This window comes from Vipera berus (assembly GCF_964194415.1).
Source record: "Vipera berus genome assembly, chromosome: 3".
Taxonomy (NCBI): domain Eukaryota; kingdom Metazoa; phylum Chordata; class Lepidosauria; order Squamata; family Viperidae; genus Vipera; species Vipera berus.
Genome location: NC_138204.1, coordinates 196,023,747 through 196,043,937, shown reverse-complemented (window position 1 = coordinate 196,043,937; position 20,191 = coordinate 196,023,747). Strand labels below are relative to the sequence as shown.

General features: G+C 38.0%; 2 protein-coding genes across 3 annotated transcripts in view; both read left to right on the top strand.

The window, feature by feature from the left end:
• LOC308666007 (uncharacterized protein) overlaps positions 1-18,717 on the top strand; it is a 37,471-nt gene extending 18,754 nt beyond the window's left edge. For both annotated transcript variants that reach the window (XM_081324447.1, XM_081324448.1), the window contains exons 4-6: positions 188-253; positions 1,534-1,689; positions 18,586-18,717. In XM_081324447.1, the coding sequence (XP_081180573.1) occupies positions 188-253; positions 1,534-1,689; positions 18,586-18,588 (225 nt within the window). In that variant the 3' untranslated portion in view covers positions 18,589-18,717. The remainder of the gene's footprint in view (positions 1-187; positions 254-1,533; positions 1,690-18,585) is intronic.
• ABRA (actin binding Rho activating protein) overlaps positions 1-19,280 on the top strand; it is a 110,773-nt gene extending 91,493 nt beyond the window's left edge. The window contains exon 3 of the transcript XR_014026010.1: positions 19,269-19,280. The gene's annotated coding sequence lies outside the window, so the exon portion shown is untranslated. The remainder of the gene's footprint in view (positions 1-19,268) is intronic.
• Positions 19,281-20,191: the final 911 nt, after the last annotated feature.

Genomic DNA, 20,191 nt, shown 5'->3' with positions numbered 1-20,191 from the left:
CATATGAAATTCAATTCTGGTATCAGATATCTTGTTAGATTTCTTTTTTAAAAAATCCCTTAAAACTGAGAATTTAAAAAGAATTGTTTTTCTTATTTTGTCCCACCCAGTTAATAACTGCTGTCAATATGGAAGAAAGTCAGAATTGTCTATATTAGTAGGCATATAGTCTCTTTTGTATAATCAGGTACCCAGACTGAATAAGCTTGCTGATCATACAAAAACACACATATCTGCATCATTTAAAATCAAGGTAAATTTTATGTATTAAATGCTTTACCTATTGCACTAAACCACTGTTTGCTTACATATTTTCTCTTGAATAGACTACAAATGGCTTCACCATTGACTACTGAATAGACTGCAGTGGCCATGTTCATACAATACAATTAACCTATTAACAATGGTTTACCAATTATGGTCTCTGGGTTCATGCAATAGGCTAAGCCAAAACCTAACCATGTTATGACTAAATGAACTGTGTGAATCAAAGTTTCTTCAGATACAAATAAAGATTTGTAATATGTCTTTCTTTTATTGAATATTCAATTATTGAATTAGTTAAACATTAGAGCGTTAATAATTTTAATAAGCATTGTATATGGTATCAAATATTGCCATGTACAATATAGGTTTTACAACAATATAATAAATAAAATCTTCAGATACCAGGTAAACCTATAATTTTAAAACTCAAATATTTTAATGTCGATTTAATTATGGGCTCAACTTTCTGGTGAATTAACTTTAATTAACTTAAAATGTTGAATTATAGCCACTGAAATCCTTCTAAGTAGATAGATTTAGTTTTCATATTCTTAGCTTGCTACATGTTACACCAGAATGTACAGGTATTATTAGTAATGAGATAGTTACAAATCTGAGGGATTAACTGATTAATCATAAATCTGACAAAGTGAGCTTCTGGCTCTAAATACAAATAGGATTATTTTCCCATCTCTTTCTAAAAATAAATAGCAACAGTACATTTGCTGCCCTCTTCCTATTCACTCAATAGAAAAATAAAAAGGGCATAATGTTAGATACAGGGAAAATTAATTTCTATGACGCCCAGAACTTAAATACTTAATTTTAAATAATAGAGAAATACATTAATAATAATAATTCCACAGCCAGCCTTACAAGAAAAATTATAAATCAACATCTTTTATTTAGCAATAAGGGATAAAACAAAGCAAAATTAGTGGTTAAAGAGGAAAACAAGAATTTACAGGCTCCTATTTCTATTCATGGCAGCTGCATAATATTATAATTGTGCCTAAAGCACATAACACCAATGTTCCTGCTGATGAAACCCGACTGAAACAGAATTTCCGACAGTTTCTAATCAGACAAAACTAGATAAGAAAGCCTCTTGTCTCTCTTTCTGACACTCTCCCCTTCCTAATCAACCCATCTCCAATAGCCAAGTCTGAGCTGCAGTACAATGAAATTACAGAAATATTATTACTGTACATATTTGTACACACATGCAGATATAGCTGGATATGCTGATGATGCTTTCTGTTTCAGAACACAAGCCCTGCTGAATTAAATCAAAGGCTCCATTTTGTTCAACATTTTGCGACCCAGAAAATACCAGTGGAATACTACCAGCAGAAATTTAATTGCAAGCTTCACTTGTGTGAAGCATCAGTATGCTCCCAATTAAAGAAGCATATAACACCAGTGAGTAGCCATGATAGTACTCTTAGCCTTCACTGATTGATTTAATAATATTCCTTCAAGCACCATCCAATTTGATACTTTACCTTATGATACCATATTGTACTTGCAGTTGTAATTATCTCTATCAAGAAGTATTTCCATTTATCAATCCTGAATCTCTACTCAGCATCATTGTTTATTAGAAACACATTAAACATAACAGAATAAATTCAGTTATCCCACTGTAGGCACTACACTTCAAAAAGTGGAGGCTACAGTCCTAAGCATACTGATTTTGGAATGAGTTCCATCAAAAAAATGGCCTGATTCCCAAACAAATCATCAAAAATCACATTATGTAGCTGTCATGTCTCCCATATAATAGTTCTCCTTGGAGAATGAACCTTGGGATTTAGCATCTTCCAGGAAGAAATGTGTAGAAAGCTCTAAACATTAGTATGTGCACTCTGAATCTTTTAAATAGCATTTGATTGTCAGAAGTTAATTCTTCCTAGCTAGTTTCATGGCTAACAGTTGGGATTTGGATATGACTTTAAGTACTTGAGTATTATAAATTACTTGTACTTATAATCACCGATGAAATGATAAAATTGGTGTGCTAACCTACAGGTTGTCCTCCTCTACATCTGCTCCCTTGTTTCTTAGCTGCTATTTCTGGAATTTGCATTTTATTCCAATTAAGCCTGATTAATTATCTTGTCAGGAAACCTGAGTTTGGTCTCTGGACTGATCTTTAACTTTTATTATATATCATGGTGTTGCTATACTTCTCTGTAGTGTCTTAGTCTTACTTATATCTTGCTACAGACTGAATATCTAATGCTCTTGAAGGTTTTTATTTTACATAAGCATAAAAAGATAATTTCCTAAGCATATTTTAAGATAAACTGCAGGTGTTTTCACTGTGCCCAGTGATGATTAGTTAAATCTCATAGCATGCATCTTTCTAAAGGAAAGAAGGAAGATAGATATGTTTCTATGAATTTTAAGAGTAGAGTTCCATGAGTTTCAACTGAAACACAATTACATCTAATGACATTATTTTTTTTTCTTACTTGTAAGGAAACAGAGATGGCACAGAACAGATGGCACATAGCAGATGCTTAATATCCAATCAATTTCCATATATTTCTAATCCATTCCTGTATCTATTCCATTTTATAATAGTTGCTTGTTTTGCTCTCATTCTCTCTCTTAAAATTGTAGCTTTAAATCAGACAATGGATTTAAGGAGTCTTCTCTAAACACTTCTATCACTTACTTTAGATTCATAACACATGCTACCTGGCTATTCCACTTTGCTAACCATACTGTTGGCTAATAGACTGAATTCTTGTTTACTACTTTTCAGCTGCAATGTCTTGACACAGCTATTAGAATTCATTTACAGAAGTAGTGAAGTATAGTGCCCAGCATACTGAAATGAGGACCAGTTAAAATCTTTGCTCAGCTGTGAAACTCAGGCGTTCACATTTAGCAAGTGTTCAGCCTAGCCTAATTTGAAGGTTCTGAAAATGTGGGAGAAGTGCATGTGCCTCCTTGCCCACTTTGGAAAAAAGTGTAATATCAGTATGTGATAAATAACTAATATTATAACTATTTTTTTCTATATGTCCTCATTCAATTTTTCATCTACATTTAACCTATTAACCTATTCAGAGCTAAACATTCAAAAGGCTGAAAAGGTTAACAAAGCAGCAGGAGTGTCCTCAAGCCAAAGCCATCCCCAGGGCTGCATACTTTTAAAAAGAAAGAAAAAAAACAAGTAAAAGTTTCTTCTGTCCAATCTAGTTGGACTCTAGGGGACAGTGCTCATCTTTGTTTCTTAGCCAAGGGAGCCAGCATTGTCCAAAAACAATGCTTCTGTGGTCATGTGGCTAGCAGGACAAAATGCCAAGGTACACAGAATGCTGTTACCTTCCCACCAAAGGGATACTTATTTATCTACTTGCATTTGCTTGCTTTTGAACTACTAGTTTGTATGGAGCTGTAAACAAGAATGGGGGCTCACCCCATCATGTGGTACTTGGGTCTCGAACTGCTGACCTTCCAGTCCACAAGCCAGGAAACTTAACTGCTAGGCCAATATGCTAGTTGGTAAAGCCAAGTCTTAACACTCTTCCAGAAAACCAGAAGAATGGGGTAAGAAGTTCCAGAGGGCAGGGCAGCTGTTGAGGAACTGAACACCTCCTTGTTTCCATTAGCTGAAATTCCTTGATTAATGTGATATGCAGCACCCCTATCTATTTGACTTGGTGGTATAGGTTGATGTAATTGGGATGAGATAGTTCCTTAGGTATTCTGGTCCCATGCCATGAAGGGCTTTAAATATTTAAATAAATGAGAAGAATTTAGAATGTCAAATATTATTACATCCTATCCAGATAGCATGCAAAAAAGAAAACGGTAGAAATAAAAATAAAAAAGCTTAGCAAACTCAAACATTAAGGCAAAAACTATGGTTCTTGTTACTGTAGCCATAGAGAGAGAACCAGATGGTACCCTCTTCTAATACAGAAAAGGTCAGAGAAAGATGCACTAAGATTTTATTCCAACAAGGAATAGGGTTATTATGACCTCAAAAACCTAAAATCGGACAGATTCACAACAGCAGGTATAGGCAACCAATGTGACCTCTATGCTGATGGAAATTACTTGCATAGCTTTCTACCATTTTTACACATAAAATTCAAGAACTTCAAAATGAGCACGGGCATATTTATAAAAAAAGAAAACTCAAAGGAACACAGGCACACTGCCTTACAAAATTTAGCAATTGCAACAAGTTACGATTAATTTGGAAATGTAATTTTTTCTCAAACTCAAAAATGATAAAAAGGAACTGAAAAAGGGCATTTCTTAACTCTCCAAAAGCCTTAGATTTACTCAAAACTACACAGAAGGAAGTACATAAACAGAATATGCATGATGGATATTATCTCTTTATATCCCTTGCTGAAAAACACAACTAAGATGATTCCCCTTTCATGTCCTGTTTTGGGCTTTCTGGCTGGCCACTGTGACAAGGTAAACGTTTAGTCAGACATAGGAGGGCTTTTGATGTTTTTATCTATTTACTTATTTATTTATTTATTACATTTTTATGCCACCCATCTTCCATATAAGGTGACAATGTTCAGGTGGACAACTTTAATATCATAACTCCCTAAGCTTATGCTTTTTATTCTCACTTAATTGTACTAAGAATGGCAGAAGCTACAGAGCATAAACTTTTTTTCCTGCAAGTTCTAGAAGACAATCCTACTAGATTCGATGGTTCTTATTTCCAGATAAATATGTAAAGGATTGCAGTCAAGGGCGTTTAGGCAGTGAAGCTCTGTAATTGCGAAACGCAAATCATTTTCATTGCAACACAACAAGGTTTACCCAATTCTGTGCTTTGATTACATGGGAGGACTGCCTTAGTTAATTATCTGAATGGAAACTCTCTTTTATCACCTGTTATCTGGGGGGAGGGGGGAGGAAGTGTGGAATATAAACAATTGTACAAGAATAAATGCATTCTATTTTCTAACACAAACACAATTGGATGTTATATGAAGTTATAATTATAGTATAAGTGCTCCACACCCCTCCTTACACACATATAAAAGGTAGCAAAACTGGTTCTGCCTCTTGCTGAATTCTAGATGTTCTAAATGTTAAAATGAAAAGGATTAGCAAAGACATGCAAAGAGACAATATAATCCTAATGAGAAGGTCTGTAATAAGATATTACTTGGGTTGAAAGCTTGGTTTTTAGATATTAGAATATTGGAATTATTAAATAAATTAAAATAATTTATTGAGGTGTCCTCAGTGATGGGATGTATAATATGCTAAACCTGCTGCAAGGTTTGCAGCAAAAGTTCAAAATGAAACATGCTTCATAAACAAAACTGTACTCAAATTAGCGTTCTTTCTTGAAGAATGAGCTAGGTTATCAAATCATCATGATCAACCACAAAGTCTCTCTGCGGTTATTGCAAAAAACTCACTTTTTCTATTTAAACTCTTACTAATTGGCTTCTAAATCATAACACTCTGGTTAGAATTCCTTTTTTTTTAAATGGGTCACTACATTGCAAATTATCTGAACTGCTTCATGTATTGACTGTATGAATGGAAAAGTTTTAATTTAATGTATATCAAATTAGAGGCACCCAGGCAAAATCTGTTCATACAGAATAGAATTTTTTATTGGCCAAGTATGGTTGGACAAGTAATAGTGATAATCATGATCATATACAACATGAAAATACATTCATCATAAATCATGAAATATAACACGTCATCATAAATCATAAGATGTAACACTTAGTGATAATCACTAGCTAAGCAAACAACATAAATCATACTAGGGTACAAAAAACCCCCAATATAAATTGTAAGATACAAGCAGCAAAGTTATAGTCATAAGAAGATAAGGATGGGTAATAGGAAAGATGAGCAGTATCATAGTAATACAGCTTTACTGGTATTTTCACAGTGTTGTGGGAATTAGTTGTTAGAGTGACGGCATGAGGAAAAAAACAGTCTTTATGTCTAGTTGATCTGATGTGCAATGTCCTATAGCAGTGATGGCAAACCTTTTAGAGACCGAGTGCCCAAACTGCAACCCCAAATCCACTTTATCGCCGGGTGCCAGGTGGGCATGGCCCTTTGGGTGGGCATGTCCCTTTGGGTGGGTGTGGCTGCAGTAGTCACTGCAGTCTGAGTGGGTGTAGCCAGGGTGGGCGTGGCCACCTAGATGTTGCTCGTGGGGAGGGATGCCTGTGGGGGCCAGGCAGGGTTGGGGAAAATCCAGGGGGTCACTGGTGGGTGGGACGGTGGACAGGAGGCTTGTCCTGTGGAGCAAGGTGGGGCAGGGCAGGGGTGCCATTGCCACAGGGCAAAGCAAGGCAGGCACCAGGGCGGCTGCTGCCTGACACCATCGGCTCCTGCACACAGTGAATGCATGGGGGCCAACTGTGTCCACCAGCAGCCACAGCCTGCCGGCCCCTCGGTTTCGGCTCAATGTGGCTGTTTCGCGAGAAGTTAGAAAATCTGATGGAACTTTTTTTTTAAATTTATTTATTTATTTATTTATTTGCATTTATATACCGCCCTATTCCCTGAGGACTCAGGGCGGTTTACAGGGAATTAAAAATCCACCATACAAAAGTTAAAAAAACCAATTAAAAAATATTAAATTACCCTGTATACATTAAAACCCGAATTAAAAATTTCTCCTCAGCCTGGGCCTGAGAGCTCAAAGAGCCAGGTCTTCAGGCCCCGGCGGAATGATCGGAGGTCGGGGGCAGTCCTCAGCTCCACCGGCAGCTGGTTCCAGAGGGCAGGCGCTCCCACAGAGAAGGCCCTATCCCTGGGTGTCACCCGCCGGCAATCTCTCACCGGCGGCACCCTGAGCAGACCCTCCCTGTGGGAGCGCACTGGGCGAAGGGCGTTTGATGCCGGCAGCAGGTGTTCCCTCAAATAGCCCGGACCCAGGCCATGTAGGGCTTTATAGGTAATAACCAGCACCTTGAATTTCACCCGGAGGGCAACCGGAAGCCAATGCAGCTCGCGGAGTAGAGGTGTTACATGGGAGTATCGGGAAACCCCCATTACAACTCGCGCGGCCGCATTCTGCACCAGTTGAAGCCTCCGAGTGGTCTTCAAGGGCAGCCCCATGTAGAGAGCGTTACAGTAGTCCAAACGGGAGGTCACAAGCGCATGAGTAACTGTGCGTAGGGCGTCTCGGTCCAGATAGGGACGCAACTGGCGCACCAGGCGAACCTGTGCAAAAGCCCCCCTGGTCACGGCTCCTATGTGGTCTTCAAAATTGAGCCGTGAATCCAGGAGGACGCCCAGGTTGCGAGCCCTATCAACGGGGGGTAACACCTCACCCCCCATCGTTAGAGGTGGAATAACTTGGTTAACCCGAGATGCCGATATGCACAGCCACTCAGTCTTGGCGGGATTGAGACGAAGCCTGTTTCTCCCCATCCAGACCTGAACCGCCTCCAGGCACCGGGACATCACGGAGAGGGCATCGCTGGGTTGGTTCGGGGTGGAAAGAAAAAGTTGGGTATCATCAGCGTACTGGTGATACCCCACCCCGAAACCACGAATGATCTCGCCCAGCGGCTTCATATAGATGTTGAACAGGAGAGGTGAGAGGACCGACCCCTGAGGAACTCCACAAATGAGAGACCTCGGGGTGGATCTCTGCCCTCCTGTCAACACCGACTGCGAGCGGCCCTGGAGGTAGGAGGAGAACCACCGTAAAACGGTGCCTCCCACTCCCAACCCCCTGAGACGCCGCAGCAGGATACCATGGTCGATGGTATCGAAAGCCGCTGAGAGATCTAATAGGACCAGGACAGAGGAGCAACCCCTGTCCCTAGCCCTCCAGAGATCATTCACCAGCGCGACCAATGCCGTCTCCGTGCTGTATCCGGGCCTGAAGCCCGATTGGTACGGGTCCAGATAATCAGTTTCCTCCAGGAACAGAGGGAGCTGATGCGCCACCACACTCTCAACAACCTTCGCCAGAAAGCGAAGGTTGGAGACTGGACGATAGTTGTTTAAAACAGCCGGGTCCAAAGCAGGCTTCTTGAGAAGGGGCCTCACCACCGCCTCCTTCAAGGCGGCAGGGAAGACACCCTCCTTCAAAGAAGCAGTTATTACTGCATGGAACCAGCCTCGTGTTCCCTCCCGAGCCGCATAAGCTAGCCAGGAGGGGCACGGATCCAACAAACAGGTGGTGGTGCTCAGTCTCCCCATGATCCTGTCCACATCATCAGGGGAAACAGGGTCGAACTCAGTCCAGATAACGTGCTCAAGACCGCCTGATTCCTCCACGTCAGACTCTGCCCAGTCAGAGTCCAAGCCGGTCCGGATCAGAGCGATTTTGTCCGCCAGATGATGACTAAACTCCTCGGCTCGTCCCTGCAAGGGATCCTCTCTCACCTCCTGGTTAAGGAGGGAGCGAGTCACCCTAAACAGGGCGGCCGGGCGATTATCTGCGGACGCGATAAGGGAGGCAAAGTAGTTAGACTTTGCCGTCCTTATCGCCGCAAGATAAGACCTTATAAAGGTTCTTAACTGCAATCGGTCGGATTCGGATCGGCTGGATCTCCAACCGCTCTCTAGACCTCGTCTCCGACGCTTCATCTCCCGGAGCTCCACAGAGAACCATGGGGCCCAACGGGATCTGCGCCGAGTCAGAGGTCGCGAGGGTATAACGCAGTCGAGTGCCCTGGTGGCAGCCGTTTCCCAGGCCTCCACCAGAGCATCGACTGGGCTGTGGGTAAGGGTGATAGGTATAGGCCCAAGCGCCCTCTGGAACCGGTCCGGGTCCATTAGGCGCCACAAATGATAGTCCCACAAAAATGCAGCGAAGGTTAAGAAGCGAACGGAGAAACGGAATACATCTGAAAAGCAGGTTAGTAAAAAAAATGCTTGGGGAGGCGGGGGGTGGCAACCTTACCCTGCGCGGGTATTGATAAAGGTTGCTATGGTGTGCGTGCCTACAGAGAGGGCTCTGTGTGCCAGCTGTGGCACACATGCCATAGATTCACCACCACCGTCCTGTAGCGTTATCTTGAGGGAAGAAATTGAAATAGTTTATGTCCAGGATGTGAGGGGTCTGTAGATATAGATATATATGCAGAATATGCTTCTGCACATGCATTAAAATCTAATATGTAAAATATGCATGCATAAAATCCCATTCACATTTTATGCATACATAAAATAGAAAAATGCATGAAGCATGGGTGAATTCCCTTCTGTCTTCCTATTGGTCCATTCAATCAATAATTCATTATAAAAGAACACTGGGGGTGTATCTATTATCTCTTCCCTAAAAATGCAAGACTGTGTTCATAGTCTTCATAAATACAGGTTTGCAAGGAACTGAACTCCATCTTAAAACAGATTTTCTGCATTCATAGAAGCCTGTGCATCTCAGATGTTCATATTAAATATGTAGATACAAGGATCTAGGACCAGGAACTTCACAGCTTTAGGGCACGAACAGCTACAGTATGTGGTTTTTCTTTTCCTTTAATCATGAGTCCCTTCACCTGATTAAAATGAAAAAGGGGCTCCAGGTTTGAATGGATTCACAAACCACTGGATATATGATGGATAGCCAAGTTGGTGACAGTTCTTTAGATTCTCTGTTTATATTATGGGATTCTCATATTTTGTAGCTACTATGATGATAGGAATATCCACACTCACGATTTTGAGTAATAGTTGCCGAGGATAATGGTAAATACTGAATAATGCATGTATTTGGCTCTAATATTAACAGACCTTATTTATTTGTTTTTAATAATAATGCTTTTAAATTTAAAGGCCCATTTGGTCAGATCCAATGCTAGATTTGCATGCAGATGCTTTCTGAACATTATGCTCACTTTATGAAACACAATAATCCATGTCTCCTTAGGTGGTTTCTTAAATTTGATATAGGCTTCTACTAATACTGATGGTAAAAGTTAATTCCAAATTAATTGTGAAATTATGAAGGAGAGTTATCCTCATCACTAACAGCAAAACAGAATATGACGTACATTTTTTAAAAATGGAAACAGCATTTGGTGGCTCTGTAAGATTATTATTGGGATTGAACACGTGCTGTGTATAATTTTTTTTCTCACCTTCTGAAAAAAGTCCCCCAGTTGATGGATATTTTGCACATTAAAAACAAAGCTACATTTAATGCAGTTGAAAATGCAGACTTTCCAAGCAGATATAAATCTTTAAAATAGCACAATTTGCATATATCTGTTTAAGGTATATAATTTGCTCTGACTTTGGGATCTGCTTGGCAGAATAGTTTGCGTGTGAGAGAGAAATAGAGGCAAGCATGAATAAAATGGAAGGCTGTCATGCAAGGCACCATGGTCCTCTTTGGGTACTTGGAGCTATAACAACTTGGCTATTTTTTCCAAAATATTAGGAAGATATCTGATCATTTAGTCTGCTGAAGAAACAGCAGAGATGCAATGGAAAGTAAGAAGATAAAGATTTGCTATGATGTTTGGATCATGACCTTAATTTTCAGCTTTTCATTCATGCTTTAATTATAATACCCTAACAAAGATAGGAGCTTTTTTATTATTAAGAATTTCTCTATAGGTATTTCCAATAAAAAACCAGAAGAGCCGAACCTGACATTTCAATAAGGTATGATACATAGGATTTTTCTTTTATTGGTTTCCTGAAATGGACAAGTTCTTACCTGGTTACAAGTTGTTGCCTGGGCTAGAAGCATATGCTAAGGCTAAGCCATGGCTAACTAGATCATAGTTCACCAGATTAGCATAATTGCTTGGGCCCAGATGTCACAGAAAAGAGAACCTATCAGGCTGAATTTGGCTTCTTTTAACTCTTGGAAGCAGTATGGAAATGATTTTCTTTGCCTTCTTTCAGGCAGTTAGGGTTTTGGGGGTTTTTTGGATTTTCCAGTCTACATTTAATGCTGGGACTCTGAAACATAAGTACACTTTATTGGTTCTGCACAGCAGAAAGAATCACAGAATAGCCCGCTTTATTTTAACTTATCTTGCTGTGTGAACCCAGACATATTCTCTGATTTTCCTTCGTGAGACAGCAGACTCATTTGTGTCTCAAATGAAGTTTCCACAAATAGGCTAAGTTTTATAGATGCTTCCTTAAACCATTTTCTTGATTAATTATTTACATCAGCATAATAATTTCCCTCAGTGATTCATTTCCCTTTTAAAATGAAAAGGGTATACAGATGACAACTATTTTGAGGGCGGGGGTGGGGGGTGAGTCCTATAAACTTTAGTTTAAAAGTTGGAATTTTAAGTTGGGCCCTCCTCTCAAGCAGTATATTTAAACTGGATTTGCAAGGAAATATAGAATAGCATCCTTGGTTTCATGTATCACTGAGAGCAATCGTTCAATTGTCTGCCTCTGGCAATGAAGTGTCTTTAGACACCTTTGTTGGCTTAACATGAGAAATATGAGCCTTGCAATCACAGAACAACAAGATTGGAAGGGACCTCATGCCATTCCAGACAAATGGATATCCAACTGTTGCTTTAAAATGTCCACTGATGGAACACTCACAATTTCAAAAGCAGGCTGTTCCACTGAGTAATAACTCTCACATCAGGAAAGTCCTCCATATTTCAAGCTGGAATCTTATTTTGTAAAGCTTTACTTCTTGTCTCGTACTCATGTGCTAGGGAAAATACAGGTATCCGTCACTTAACAATAATAACTGGGGCTGGAAACTATGTCATTAAATGATGCGGTCATAAATAAACAAACACATGTCTGCACCACTTAGCAATGGCAGTTCCAGCATGCCCGGTTGTCATTGTTAAGCAAGGACCTCATGTGACCATGACTTCTTACTTCCTGACATTTTCTCCATTGACTTCACGTATGAGAAGCTGGCAGGGAAGGTTGTCAATTGTGATCACATGATTGCGTGGTTGCTGCAACAGCCTTAAATTTGAGGTGCGGTTGTAACTACCACTTGTTCAGTACCATAGTAAGTTTAAACAGTCACTGAAAGACTGGTTGTTAAATGTGGCTCACCTGTAAATACACACTCTCTTCCCTGGGATGTTGTTTCAAGTATTGTAAGACTGTTATATCTTTATAGCATTCTCCTTAGGCAAAAGATACCCAGTTCTTTTAACCATTCTTAACAGGATTCAGCCTTCCATCATCTGTGCCACTCACCACTTTGCTAATTCCTCAATATTCGTCTTGTGCTGTGGCAACCAGAACTGGACGCAGTACTCCAGTTGTGGTATGACCTTTCTGCATAGGGTGGAACTGTTACTTCCTATGGACCTGATGCAGTCCAAGACTGCATTGGCTGTTTTTGTTTTTAGCAGCTGCTAGTTCATGTTGTCTTGGGAGTTTCCCGGTACTCCCATGTTACACCTTTGCTCCGCGAGCTGCATTGGCTACCAGTTGTCTTCCGGGTGAGGTTCAAGGTTTTGGTAATGGTTTTCAAGGCCCTACATGGCATGGGTCCGGAGTACCTTGGGGATCACCTGCTGCCGGCGTCAACTTCCCTCCGCCCTGTGCGTTCCCACAGAGAGGGCCTCCTCAAGGTGCCACCGGTCAGAGAATGTCGGCTGGTGGCCCCCAGGGGGAGGGCCTTCTCTGTGGGCGCCCCGGCTTTATGGAATCAGCTGCCGGTTGAGCTCCGGATGGCACCTGACCTTCGCTCCTTCCGACGCGGTCTGAAGACCTACCTATTTGAACAAGCCGGCCTGGCCTGATGGGGGATGTGCTGGGGTTTTTATTGGGGATTTTTATATTATTCTACTGTTTTTAGCTCAGGCTCTTATTTAATTCTTTTTTTAATTTTTGTATTCTGTATTTTTTATGTGCCCTGTTCACCGCCCTGAGTCCTTCGGGAGAAGGGCGGTATACAAATATAATAAATAATAAATAATGTTCAATTTGTAGTCTGCCAAATACCCAGATCTTTATCACAAGTACTACTGCTAAAATGCCACCAATTTTGTGCTTCTGTATCTGGCTTTTCCTACTAAGTGTAGAATCTTAAATTTGTTGCCGTGTATGTATTATTAGATGGGGCCCAATGTTCAAGTCTATCAGAATTCTTTTGAACTATAACCCTGCCTTTTGAAGTATTACACATCCTCCCCAGTTTTGTGCCATAAATTTTTTGAACAGCCCTTGTATTCTCTCATTTAAGTAATCTAAGGAAACTACAGACCAATCAGTCTAACATCAATACCTGGGAAGATCCTGGAAAACAAATCACAGATCTGCAAACAACTAGAAGCAAACAAAGTTATAACTGATAACCAGCAGGGGGTTTGTTAAAAACAGATGATACCAAACCAATCTTATTTAATTCTTTGATAAAATGACCAAATTAGTAAACCAGCGAAACGCTGTGGACATAGTATACTTAGATTTCAGTAAGGCATTCAACAAAGTAGACCACAATCTACTGCTTGGTAAGCTAGAAAAAGGTGGAATAGACAGCATCACCTCCAGATGGATTTCTAGCTGGCTGACAAACCGTACTCAACAAGTAGTCCTCAATGGTACTACATCCTCATGGAGAGAAGTAAGCAGTGGGGTATCACAAAGCTCCATCTTAGGCCCAGTACTCTTCAATATCTTCATCAATGACTTAGATGCAGGAATAGAAGGAGAACTCATCAAATTTGCAGATGACACTAAACTGGCAGGAATAGCCAAAACCCCAGAAGACAAGCTCAGGATTCAAAAAGATCTTGACAAACTGGAACAATGGGCCCTATCCAACAAAATGAGTTTTAATGTGGAGAAAAGTAAAGTATTACATTTAGGCAGGAAAAATCAAAGATATAAGTACAGATTAATGAGGCCTGGCTCAAAAACAGTAACGGTGAGAGGGACCCTGGAGTCCTAGTGGATGATCCCTTGACTATGACCCAGCATTGTACAGTAGCAGCCAAAAAAGCTAATACAATCCTGAGTTACATACATATATTTGTCACGTGAAGTATTAGTACCATTTTATAAAACCATAGTGAGACCACACCTGGAATATTGCAACCAATTTTGGTCACCATACTACAAAAAAGATGTTGAGACCTTGGAAAAAGTTCAGAGAAGAGCAACTAAGACTAAAATATATAGTTTGGCTAGTCTAAAGAAAAGAAGATATAGGGGTGACATGATAGCAGTATTCCAGTATTTGAGAGGCTGCCACAAAGGAAGAGGGGATCAAATTATTTTCCAAAGCATCAGAGGGCAGCACAAGAAACAATAGTTGGAAACTGATAAAAGAGAGAATCAACCTGGAATTAAGGAGAAAGTTTCTAACAGTGAGGACAATTAACCAGTGGAACAGCTTGGCTTCAGAAATTGTGGGCACTCCATCATTGAAGGTTTTTAAGGAGAGACTGGACAGTCACTTGTCTGAGATGGTTTAGATTCTCCTGCTTGAGTGGGGGGCTGGACTAGAAGACCTCCAAGGTCCCTTCCAACTTCTATTCTATTCTATTCTATTCTATTCTATTCTATTCTATTCTATTCTATTCTATTCTATTCTATTCTATTCTATTCTATTCTATTCTAATTTATGAAGAAGTTAAAGAGCACTGGATCCAAGTTAGAGCAATGGGATATCCTACTGAATTCCTTGCTCCATGTAGAAATAGATCCATTATGGACACTTTGTGGGTATGGTTGTTCAGTCATCTGTAAATTCATCTAACAGTGAAGCCATCCAGTCCATATTGATTCATTTTAACAAGAAGGGCACTATGAAGAGGCAATAAGATTTGACTATTTATAGTTGAATCAAGCTGGTTTCTAATAATCACCTTCATCTTTTCTATGTGCTTGCGAATCCACTCCTCAATCTTCTTTCATAAGATTTTCCCAGGTACTCAGGTCAACCTGGTTATAGTTTCCTGAGTCCAGTTTTGTTTTTTTAGAGATTGGAACAATAAAGGCTCTCTTCAAATTCTTGGCACTTTTCCTATTATGAAAAGTACAATATCAAGCTTCAGCATTGCTCCTTGTGTTTGGAGCTGGCTTAATTTCAATGGTATTTAATTACCTAATGTTGAACAAAATATTGAAAGAATAGCTATCGCCTGGCCAACACCCTACCACATATCAGGTGTTGGGAACTGGATTTTGCTACAGAGGAAAGGGTTTTATTTTCTCCCCCTGGTATTATTTCTCTTCCAATATTCTATAGTTGTTTTTTACATATTGCAAAAGTGTGTTGGGAGATCTAATTGTGATTTTCTGCTTCTTTCACTGTGGAACATTGTTCAGAAGAACAATTACTATGCAAACTATAGGGTCACAACAATTAATCATAACAATCAGTAGCTTTTCATTTCTGCTCTATATTCTCCAAAGATAGCTTTATCTCTTCCCATCCCTCTCAAAACACACATCTTATTTTCTTAGATCCAAGAGATTTGGATCTCAATTAAAAAGTGTGAAAATAATGTTTAATCTTCTAAGATATGTTGGAGATTATCCAATATTTGGATCATTTATTATCACTCTTACATAGGACTTACAAATGAGATGGTTGTTTTATAGTTCACCATTTAAATATCTATTTCATTAAAATAAATTAACTTTTATAATATAAACTTTATAGTTTTCTTGCATCCCTTCCATAAATAACTACAACCCACAATAGAGCAGCTAAGCCTTTACAGTTTTTCTCCTGAAGTTTCAAGCTTTGGGCTCAGATGCCAATCATTATTCCACTAGCACCAATAAAAATGTAAAAATGTATTTGGACAAACTCCAAAAGAAATGTTTCAATTGATTTACTGGCCCTTGAGTGGAAGAATCCAATCATTTAAAGGAACTGTATTCACTAAAGAACTAATTATTCACAAAGATCCATTTTGACTGCCTGAGTGATATTTAGAATGTCAAAGTAATAGCAGAATATATAGGCAAATAAATTTAATAAATAAACAAAAATAGAAGAAGCTGAAAATGTTGAGGTATAACTTACAAAACCTAATTGAGTTTATGGTGCTTATAATTCATTAGAATCACAAACTTAAAGTGAGTAATGATAACAGCATTTGTGAAATAGCTTGTTAGCTGTCCAAAGTTATATATTTAAAATGGGGCATATATGTCTTCTAAAAAAATAAGTAAATATGTTCTATGTTATAGCATAAAAACTATAAAGGCCAAATTTTTATTGATTTATTTACAAATTGCTGGAAGAATAAAAAGTCATCAAGAAAAGAAAAAAAGAAACAAAAGAAGGGTCCTTAATACTAAATGACAGAATTTGAAACACATCATGTCCACCTACTAGGATATTAGATAGAAAGACATTAAATATGACACAGAGAGAAAGCAAGTGAAAATCAATTACAACAGGAGAAATTATGGGGGGAAATCAATAAGATTTATCCTAAGCTCTGTTTTAAGAGAAAATTATTACTGTACTAAATGTTTACCTAGGGTAAACAAATCTATCAATCATTCCAAAAATACTTAATCATATAATAGAAAGTTCTGTTATACAGAATGAACATTTTATCATATGTGGAAGTATTAGAAAAAATACATATTTTCATATTGAAAATTCAATTTTTTAAAAATTAAGATTTTTTTTAAATGAAGAAAAAATCAGAACCCTTAAAGCTATATGTTGATGGCTGTGAAGACGAGTCTAGCTTAATATTGGAAAGGTGATAATTTACTGTGATTTGAAATTAAGTAACTTTCTAGCAATATTTTTTTATCCTTACTATTTTCTTTTTTGTTTTGATATGATTATATGCATTTATCTTGAAATAATGATAAAAAAAATTTTTTAATCCCATTTATATCCCGCCCTTCTCCGAAGATTCAGGGCGGCTTACAATCTAAGCACAAATCAATGTGCTTAGCAATAGCCTTCATTCTATGTATATGCCTGCTTATTAGGGCTTTCGCCCCCCCCCCAGCGGCATTATTACAAAGTCAGCTTATAAATAGCAGTCATACTAAATTTCTTGTTCATAGAATTTTAGTTTTCTAGAGATTTCTGGTTATTTTTTGACAAATGAAACTGAAGGGATTGTCTTGAATTAAGTATTAGTGCTCACAGCCTAAAAAGGCAATTTCTCAATCCTGTTATTTTAGACAACTTCCAACTACTCTCCAAACTTACCTTTATGAGGAAGGCAGCATAGCCACAGAGCATTGTAAATAAATGAGATTTTCTGGAACTCCTGAAAACTCAGATTACATTGGTCACTTTGGTGGATGAGCTTCAGTGCAATTTAAATGGAATTACAATTGTGCATCACACTTAATCCAGCAAAATGGAGTTGTTCAGAAGTAAACTATTTGGCTTGTTGCTGTCTCCCAAACTGTCTCTCAAAAGATGCAACCCCTCCAAAATAACAGGGTCAATTATTTGGGTGCTATTCTGAATTCACAGATCCTACCAAAGTAGAAAATGTAGGCTGTGCAAGTTTTAGCTGGTGCAATAAAATGGGAAGCCCTTACAATAGTAACAGTAACTCACACACTGCAATTAAACTCTGTGATGCACGCTACATCTGAACTGTCTTTGAAGATTCTTCATAAGCTGTAGTTGGTCCAGAGTGGAGCAAAACAAAAGATACAGTAAGGTGGTTCAGCAGATCTGTGCTTTGGTTATCTTGCTATGCACACATTCTCGGTAGTTGTTTCTGTTCACTGGTGAACTCTTACACTTTATGAAGACATTTGCTTTAAAAAAAATAAAAATAAAAGGGTTTGTCAATATGTTAATCCTCTAGGATGCGTTTTAGATCCACAACTTAAGGTGTGTCAGCAAAAAAGGGATTCAGAGATGTTAACCATATCTAGCTGGACAAACAGTTCAAGATTCATTTTTGTCTTATGCAGATAAATCAAATCAACGATCTGTAGCAGCTAAGGTTAAATTGGGCCTATAACAAAGACAATTTGAAATTTCTGAAATGCATTAATTGGAACTATAGGGAATCAGGATGGAAAGTCATTGGCTCACTGGTTGAGACAACAAAAATAACATTTTATATCTGGAATTCATGCCCAAAATGGTCAGTTATGTATTGACATAGACTATTAATTATCAGTGTTATGGGTTTTTAATAGTCAGTTATTTAAAATGGAGACATCTGTAACTGAACAGCAAATGCTTAATGATAAAATAGTGAAACAGAAAAGATCAGTCAGATTTTTTTTAAGCTGATACAGCTTTTGACATTACAAAAATTATAGACAAAATGCTATCTATAAAACTGTGCAAGACCCTAGACTGAACAGATTTCCAGTTGAACAGAATAGTCATGAACTGGCATCCATCTATATTTTTAGAGTTTTATGTCAATCATTTAATCTTTCTATACTTCCTCCATTATTTTGCAGTAAGAAAGAACTAACCAAGGATGCAAGTTAATAGACATTAATGTGGACTTTAAACATAAACTGAAGCACCACCCTGGAGACTACAAAAATTCACCCGTTTCAGTCTGGATTTGTAAAAAAAAAAAGATAGGCATCTAATAATACCTATGTAGTAAGTGTTATTTTGGATATTACAAGAAATAAAGTAGAATAATGTACTTTAATCATGCTAAATGCTAAAATGGTTTTTGATGTGGTTCGGATTGAATTTAAGATTTGTGATCTATTTCATTTGAGAGTTAGATGGGTATCTAAATTTGACTAAAATAATTACAATGGGACATCATCTTTTAATCTTGGTGCAGTAAGAAATTTGATAGTTCTTTAATTCTTATGATTTGGTCTTATCCAATCATATCTTTCTTTGGGTTTCCAAATCTTAGCACATGTTTATATAATTTTGGATATAAATGTAGTAATGAAGTAAACATGATGTTAAACTCTATTCCTGAAGCATGTATTTGTCACTTTATAAAGAACTTTAACTATATTCAAAGCTTAGCAAAGCCCAACACTCAGCAGAAATATAATCTTTAAAAAGTGGAAAGAAACTAATTCTCTTGATAAGTATTGATATCATTCAGGATATGTGTTTGCTATTTATTTCTGAAAAGAGTGAAGCAGTATCTTCCCTTCTGGTCTAGATTTAATGATATTAAATTAATTATATTTAGAAATAACTAACAACAACAACAACTAACAACAACAACAACAACAACATTTAGAAATACTGAATTGATATGACATGCATGATCTCTTCTTTTTTTAGTTCTCACACCTTTTATATCTTGGTCTATGTTTAGTTCATTCTAATTAACATGCAATTTTTTTCCATTATAATTTTTCATATTGATATTATATGTATTTTATTCCATTAGTAAAATAATAAAAATGAATAAACATAAGTAAATAAATGCATCATAAGTAAATAAACTAAAAACCTGTTAACCAATAGTAATCACCACTGCTGTCTATCCTGACAAAATTCTTCTGTTGTTAGAGAACCATTTGTAACACCCATTACATAATCCATATAATCATGTAGGTTGCGGATTAAATCTCAGATCTTTTGGAAACCAAATGTCTCCTGTAGACTAAGTTCCAAGACATATAGTTTTTTCTCAGGCTAGCAATCTATCCGGGTAAATTATTTCTTTGAACAGAGAAACACTTATCCGTTTGTACTTTCCTGCAAACTATGGATTTATAACCATAACTACTGAATGAAATTTCAGCTTCTTAGCTTACCCTGATAACTTCTAAGGAAATATGAGGCACAAGTACCTATTCTATTCTTGCTCCAGCTATACTTTTTATCAGAGATAATACATCTGCCAATACGCAGTTTAAAATCATTTACAATTTATAGGAGTTACCATCGTGCTGTTATTGATTACACCTATGTTTCATATTACTTGTAACTATGTACATTCTATGCTATAAATACAAATAGGTATTGAAGTGACATAAATATAAAACAAGCTTGGAAAAGTTCCTACATAATTACTGACAAATGAAGAATCATGGGCACTGACACCTGGGAATAGCTGAAAATGGCCCACCATTA